This window comes from Haliotis rubra, unplaced genomic scaffold (assembly GCF_003918875.1).
Source record: "Haliotis rubra isolate DU_JTF1 unplaced genomic scaffold, ASM391887v1 Scf711, whole genome shotgun sequence".
Lineage (NCBI taxonomy): Eukaryota > Metazoa > Mollusca > Gastropoda > Lepetellida > Haliotidae > Haliotis > Haliotis rubra.
In genome coordinates this window covers 349,485-357,643 of record NW_025767426.1, presented here as the reverse complement: position 1 = coordinate 357,643, position 8,159 = coordinate 349,485, and the positions used below count along the sequence as shown (strand labels likewise).

At 38.8% G+C, this 8,159-nt stretch overlaps 1 protein-coding gene across 1 annotated transcript; it reads right to left on the bottom strand.

The window, feature by feature from the left end:
- Nucleotides 1–500: 500 nt before the first annotated feature.
- LOC124259165 (aldo-keto reductase family 1 member B1-like) lies at nucleotides 501–7,878 on the bottom strand. The gene is made up of 10 exons (XM_046693261.1): nucleotides 7,775–7,878; nucleotides 5,303–5,473; nucleotides 4,686–4,802; nucleotides 3,817–3,900; nucleotides 3,200–3,316; nucleotides 2,784–2,896; nucleotides 2,309–2,390; nucleotides 2,116–2,199; nucleotides 1,847–1,929; nucleotides 501–1,478 (listed from the first exon to the last, which is right to left on the bottom strand). Exons 1-10 carry the CDS (start codon nucleotides 7,841–7,843, stop codon nucleotides 1,436–1,438), a joined length of 963 nt encoding a protein of 320 aa, XP_046549217.1. The 5' UTR covers nucleotides 7,844–7,878; the 3' UTR covers nucleotides 501–1,435.
- Nucleotides 7,879–8,159: the final 281 nt, after the last annotated feature.

The following is an 8,159-nucleotide window of genomic DNA, read 5'->3' as shown; positions in this document are numbered from 1 at the left end:
GTAAATCCTTGGAGCAAGGCTATAAAATATACTACCCGAGCTAATACGCTTTGTGCATTAAAACCAGATATACGCCAGAGCAAGAGCCAAGCTGACCAATATTTCCCGACTTGTGAGACTAAGTTTCGACCCACCAGCCAGCAACAGAATGGTGTAACGGGTCCTGGGGGTGACAACTCCCTCGGACCTTAATGTAAACAACTACATACCCACTGCCTAACAATTTATATCCCCATCCATTGATACTATAATAAAACAGTGTTTGGTTTGGTACTCTACATGAAAATAGAATACTAAATCACATCATCATTGACGCGAAGAGACGTATTCACATATTCAGCATTAAAAATATGCTTCCAAATCTAACTTTATATATAAAAACTCTAAAGGAAATATACTTTGTGAAAATCATATATCAACAAAAATAATAAAATAAATAATTTCAATCACAAATGGAGCTTTCTATCCCCAGACTTAGATGACTCTGAACTGTATCGATTTGTACCTGACATAATCTGTACGTTTATTGGCAAAGATTTATGCATGTTTATGAATATATTAATATATTATTATCATACCTTTAAATCATGTAGCAGCATCAATTAAAGCCGTATGTATCACTGCTTTGTATATCTGTGATATTATAATCTTGGGAACCAATAAAAAATATATAAAAACTTTTTTTAAAAACTACGTACTCACTACCTAAGGTAAACCATGAAGTAGTACACTTCGTTTTTAAATTGTACTTGGTCGTTATACTCGCCACGTAACTCACTAACTCACATACAGAATCGCATATGTAAACATTGCAATTTAACTGATATTGAAGAAAAATGCCATTTCTTAATTGCCTGCCCACACTCTTCAGATTTAAAGGTACGATCCTCTCTGTAGGCCGGTAAATGTGAACCTAGTTTCTCTGCTATGGACCAAATATATTACTTTCCCTCATGAGAAATGATCTGTTCAAGCCTTAGATAGAAAACCGTAACTTACTCTATATTTATACATGCGTATATTTTTTAAATGGCTAAACACACATCAGGGATGTTTACATAGTGCGAGTTAATCCCGAGAAGATCAAAGTTCCTCAAATGTTTTCAACAACTGAATGAACTATTCTTGAAGTTGCACAATGCACAAGCTTTCAGAAGAGATTTCTTATAAGTATAGATTGTTTCTCTTTTTATCAACCTACTGCACATACTTACATGGTCCACTATGGTAAAAGTAGAATTATCTCTTTGTAGATGTTCTTTATTTGTAGAGTGACTTCGCCACTTCCGCAAAAGTTGAAAATGTGTTAGACACTAAAAAACCCGAGGTTAATATATGAAGGTTCATATTATATATGAATATACTGCTAGGAAAAGACTTTTGATATTTGTGTCCAAATGGAGGACTTCTCGGAACCGTTTTGCCATTTCCCATTTCAGAGAGGCTCGTCAAAGGGGTATTCTGAGTGTCCTTTGAATCTGAAATGAAAAGTTTTCTTTTGGATCAAAGGCACAATGAAAGGATTCATCAGAGTGTTCAAGAATCTCAGTTGAAAAGGAACATATATCTTTTTTCGGAAATGACCATTACTATATTCATTGCAACAGATGCGTTGGGGTAACCTAGTTGCTCATCACCAGAAAATGGATGGAAACCAATAATTTCAAAGTTTGTGACTCAACAATGTGTAAGCTTGGATCTTCTGCCTCCTGTCAAGATGTTGCTAGAATATTTCTAGATATAGAAGAACAACATATTTGTCATGGAGCCAAACACACTGATCATGTGTGAACGAAGAGGGAAAATGTTTTATGTTTTTTTAAAACATGACTTAAACTGAACTTACTCCAAGATGGTAAAAAAACGCAGTTTCTTGTCTTGAGCTGAAAGCTTTGACATATCCTCGCCAGACAGTTCGAAGTCGAAAACCTTTGAAAAATAAGAGAAGAGCTTGTTTTACAAATTCCCCTTCGAGACATATTTGTGTTTAAAAAACAGACAATGAGTCACTTACGTTTTCATTTTTATTAAAATTTTCGAAAACAAAATTGACACTTTGACGAATCAACTTATAATTGCTTTCAGATAGGAATGGGATGAAGGAATGAACAATACCTTCACGTTTTCCAGAATTCTTGAAGGATTGCTGCTCTTCGGGATAACAATCATGCCTCTTTGGACGAGATAGCGGAGGAGAATCTGCATAAATAATAAACTGATAAATAAAATGGATTCACATCGGCCGTGCTTTCCATATCACAACAACATGCACATATGTGGACATCATTCCTATGTCAGTGTAACATACCTGTCCTACAGATCTTTTATACTTTGTGGCCAGATCCTTAGCAACTGGGTCATCTAGAACTCTGGGAGCTCCTTCCTTCAGTCTGGGTACAAGGCGTGGACAATCATGTATTAGTAAACATGATTGATAGGAAATTAAAGAAAACGTAACACTTTATACATAGCATCCTTTTGTGTTGACTGCGTAAATTAAACTACGTCACAAGTGAGGTGAGTATGAGTGATAGGGATGGTGGTTGTGGGAGGATAAGGATGAAGATGTGATGTGATTTTGTAACGTTATACTTTCTGTGTATGAAGTGGTAAAGTGGTGGTTTACAAAGTTTCAATGGCATCATTCCATATCGCTCATAGTCTCTCTTCTTTAAAGGACCATATTGTCAATGTACTGCATTAATTCAGATACAACAAATCAAAATGACTTTACAACTAGAATCATATGGGTTTAGTCACAGTTGTTGAGTAAAGATTCTTACATGTGAGCTGGTCGAGTTGGTGAACCAAGAGGGCTGTAGGCTGTAACAGTTATCCCCTTTTCCTTGAGAAACTGAAACAGCTTTTCTTGCTGGAGATACAAATGACACTCAACCTGCAAATGTGAAAGGTCCAATAATGTTTATCTTATCTAACGTGGTATAAATGACATAGTGTACTGAATATTCATATTACTTGTTCATTGTGTATTATTGTGATATCTTTCCAAATCTGACGCAACAGAGAAAATAATTTCCTATTTTGACTTGTACCATACAGGGATTTCTCATAATTGTGGAAACAGTTTGCATATTCCTCAATAGGAGCAATGAAGGCTGAGGCATTGTTCCTCCTCGAGGAATGACGTTCGTTTTACCCTCAAAACACAAATTGATGTTATTGAAAAGTGTCCCTGTACCTGGTTTGTGGCTGGTATTATTTCAGCTATCTTGCATATCCTCTCAATCTGTTCCATGTTGAAATTTGAGACACCAATAGATTTGGCTTGGCCACAGCGAGCCACCTGTTCCATCCCCTGTAATAGACCATTAAGTTACATGTTGTAATTTATATAGGTTGAACAGCCATTTGGGCATATTAATAACAGGAAACGAGTTTAAAGGTAATAATTTCACACTTTGATACGTATGTCATCAATGATAATGACATGATATATAAGAGAAGATAATTTCACCTTTCAGGAAGTGCACATGTTCCCTTTTTACATTCATCTTGGTTGATTGGTTGTTCTTCAACGCTGCAGTCAGCAATATTCCAGCTATATGGCGGCGGTCTGTAAATAATCGAGTCTGGACCATACAATCCAGTGATCAACAGCATGAGCATCGGTCTATGCAATTGGGAACCGATGACATGTGTCAACCAAGTCAGCGACCCTGACCATCCGATCCCGTTAGTCGCCTTAGGGTCTTACATTCATCCAACAACAAGACATTTGTAGAACTACATATGTTTGTATTCACATTTTCCCTAGAAAACTAACACAGTATCAATTAGTAGGAGGAGATGTCTGACCTTCCACGTATCCGTCAGGAGAACATCCTGGAATGCAGGTGTGTTGTTTTCATCCAGTGGGAAAGGTTTTCCTTTGCCTGTTTCCTGTTTGACAAAGATCTGACAATTACCCCGGAATACCAACGGAATTTATTGTAAACCTTAAAAAAACATTTTTGAGAAAATAAATCACCGAATTAATATATAGTCGTAATGTACAAGCTTGTTTTCGAATTTCAGTTTTATTGCAACACATTAGCATAATGTAAAGGAAAGCCATAAGTCATGTTTTTCAGAGTACAAAGAGTTGTACACATTGAGAGTTTACTGAAACCCGACTGTCATGATATTATACACTGAATATGTATGATGGTCTTTAATAGAACACACAACAAAAGCTATTTCTTTTACCAAGAACGGAAACTATATTTATCACTTAAATGTCAATTCAATTTAAAACATAAAAAAATTGTTTGAAAATAAGAAAGTCACTTAATATACAAGCTGTTTCCGAATACAAGTTTTATCCCAGCATATGGACATAATGTAAAGGAAAGTCTGGAGTAATGTTTTTGGAGTACAAAGTTAGCTGAAGCCCGTTTGACATAATGAAGTTGACTAAACATTTTACTTTGTGTGATGGTGGTTGAGAGAACCTGGAAGATATGTTCTAGTTTTTATGCCAAGGACGGAGATAGAATTTATCACTTAAATGTCAGTTGCGGATTCTTGAAAGTATGGTTATTCCAGTTCTTCTCTTCGGATGCCAGATGGTCATAGACGAGCTGAAAACCATCTAGTACTGCAGAAAGTAGCATTGACATATTGGTATATGAGGTAAATGCAGATATCATAGAAACTGATTTGTCAGGATGTGGAATAACACTTACTCTCAGTCCTACAGGAAGGTGGATAAGATACATGTCCACATAGTCCAACTGTAACTTCTGAAGGCTTTCAACGATGCACAGGGGAACTCGGTCTTTCTCATGGTAGGTCACCCAAAGCTGCAATAAATACAAATCGGTATCTAACACTTTCAAAAGACACTTCCTTGTGTATTTTATATTAAGCATTTAATTAATTATCTCACCTGTAAGCGAGTTACGCCACCTTAAACATAATTTCAGTCGTGTCTCTGTATACATGCTTTGTTTTCACAATTGGCTCAGCAATATCCCAGCTGTATGACGACAGTCTGTAAATAATCGAGCCTGGACCAGACAATCCAGTGATTGATATAATGGGCGTCTATGTATCAACCAAGTAAACGATCGTGACCACCGGGTGGCCTCTTATGACAAGAATGGGTTACTGAGGATCAATTTCAACCCGGATCTTCACAGGTACAGCATATTAAGTAGAAAGTTATCGGAAAGTGTGAAGTGAGTTAGATCTTCAGCACGTACGAGCACAGGTGAAGTGCAGAATCAGATCAATCATTGGTTTCAGAGAACAATTTGAATAACACTGATGTTTTTAATGTTGAAGAGAATATTCATCTTGCCTTTGTTGTAACAAAAATGTCCTCCCTCCTCAGTTTCCCGGCCTTGAAGTATTCCTGGAGCACCTCCCCAATGAAAGCCTCGTTCTGGTATGCGTAGGCTGTGTCAATGTGTCTGTAGCCAGCGTCCAGTGCCGCACGGATAGTGTCCTTGCACTCCTCGGGAGAGGTAACCTGTGAAATAAAGGGATCAGTAAACGCTTGGTTTCATCAGTGACAGAGGCAGACATACAATGTGATACCAGGATTCAAAATCAAAGCGAATCTATACTACCCACCAAAAGTTTAGACTCACTTAAAGCACTCACAATATGTTATGTAGATATATGTGGTTACATCGAAGATGAATTTCTCCACTGGCTTAGGGAAACCAACTGCAAACCTTATGCAGATGAATTGCTCGAGGATCATGCATCATATTGCTGAAAAGCATGTGCAAATATCGTGCATGTGAACAGCTGCGTTTTGGTGTAAAGTTTTGTTAAGAATTCGCCAATTTTCATCATTTATTGAATTCATGACAATAATCTTTTCAACGTTACCAAATTTGTTTCACAATACATCAGTTCATGTGTAAACAGTACCTTGGAATATTGTGGAATATTTCGCAAAATCTAGTTCAGAAGCGTTGACTGAAGTAAGTGGCTACATTTACACTAGTGAGTCTAAAGTTTTGGTGGGTAGTATAGGATCCAAACCCAGTCAGGCATAACCAAAAAGCCATTTATTGAGTCATGTGGCTTTAGACAAAGTCTCCGTACATTGTTGAGTCACATCGTTACGGAAATCCAGAGTGTTTCACATGCTGTTGTCTTTACGTACCAGCCGCCAATTGGTCAATCAACTGGATCGTGTCTGTATTCGCAATCCAACGTCAATTGCCCCGAACTACGTCATTGTCTCTTCGTCCGTCAATTGTTTTCTCTTCGTCTGTCCATAATTGTTCATTAATATACTGTTAGTGAGTTCGGTATTCTAACTACATCTGTATGTACAGCCTTATACAATATATTGGTTGGCCGCACTCCATCGAATTCCATCTATATGGCGTCGGTCTGTAAAACTAATAATCGAGTCTGGACCAGACAATTCACTGATCAACAGCATGAAAATCGATCTAAGCAACTGGAATACGATGACATGTGTCAACCAAGTCACCTAGTCAGACCACCCGATCACGTTAGTCGCCCCTTACGACAAGCATGGGTAACTGAAGACAGATTCAACGTTGGTCATGTATTCATTTGTGGCATACTCGCAACTGGTCAGCTATTGTACACATTTATCATCAATGCTTCAGTCAAATGATATTATTCTGTCAGCGCCACTGACGTTCACAACAACAACTTTATCGTCAGTTTTAAGTGAGTGAGTGAGTATAGTTTTATGCCGCTTTTAGCAATATTCAAGCAACACCACGGCGGAGGACACCAGGAATGGGCTTCACACATTGCACTTTCTGGGGAATCGAACCCAGTCTTTGCGTGACGAGCGAATGCTTTCACCACAGAGCTACCCCGCCGAGTCACTTTTTAGAGTAAATACTATTGTCTATGATAGTTAAAATAGGGTATAAAATATGGACGACAGACAATCACAAATCATCAGTGGCTGACTAATAAACTCATCATTTATTTACACAGATCTTGTGTTGTTGTGAGTTGGTGGTACACACTGGTAGCTCTGTCAAGCGAGTGATTCCTCTCTCTATCCAATTATCATATAACCGACAGAATATTTTTTTCTCAACGTATACTTTGTTTTCATTCTGTATATATCCCCAGCCGACATACACGTTGACATAATCAATACTGTATGGAAGCCCGCTGACCTAAATACTGGCTCAAGCATGTCCTTGAGACACCGGCTCCCTAATCTTTTGACCTATATATTCTCTTTACGTGTACCTGTCGCCGGTGAAGGTTCGGACACGGCCCTATTATAACCTGATTCAGAAAGACTGAGTAGGAGACTCTACACCGTTAGTAGTTATCACTGGGTAGAATATAGTGTATATAATGTGGTATGGGGTTTTGATATTGAGTGAGCATCGTTCCCTCTTTAATGCCGCACTGGGTGATATTCCATGTTATTGCAGCGATGTAGATACATTAACAGATGTGCTTCGTCTATCAACCTGTTGTCCCAGGGTGAGTGAGTTGGTAGCAAGTCAACGTACGGTTGCTTCTTGAGCGAGTGAGTGTGTGAGCTGCATATCGTCAAGTAGGTCTGGACGAGTTCACATGCTCTCTCTCTCTCTTCTCTTCTCTCTCTCTTCTCTCTCTCTCATATTTAACATAGGCGGATCGGGGTGGGGTGGGGGTGCAGGGGTGCGCATCCCCTTTATGTCCTGAAAGTTTATTAAATGACCATTGAAACACTCCTTTCGCATTAGTGTGCCACACACCACACCCCCACCACACCCACACCCCTTTCTCAAAACGCTGTAACCGCCCCTGTATTAGTAAGACTTACCTGCCAGGAGCCAAGACCCACAAGAGGCATCTTATAGCCATTGTTCAATGTTAGAGACTGTGTGGCCATGTTTGTAAGGGAACGCCCGATTACTGCATACCACACTGAAGGAATGCAAAACTGCCGTCATGCTATCACGTGACCAATTCTGAACGTTTCCCGTTCAAGTGCACCTCAACCAGATTAGGTTGGACGTCATGATATTATGGTAACAGGCGTCTTCCATGCTTGCCCGAATTGTAGCCTTACTCAATACTGGAGTCGGTTATGTAAAGACGGGGGAGTACAAAGTACGAGCTCTCAATGGTAATTCTTATTACTTATTTCAGTAGTATGTTGATAGTAAAGGAAACACTTCCGCCCGTATCCCCTCTTAAATGGCTTC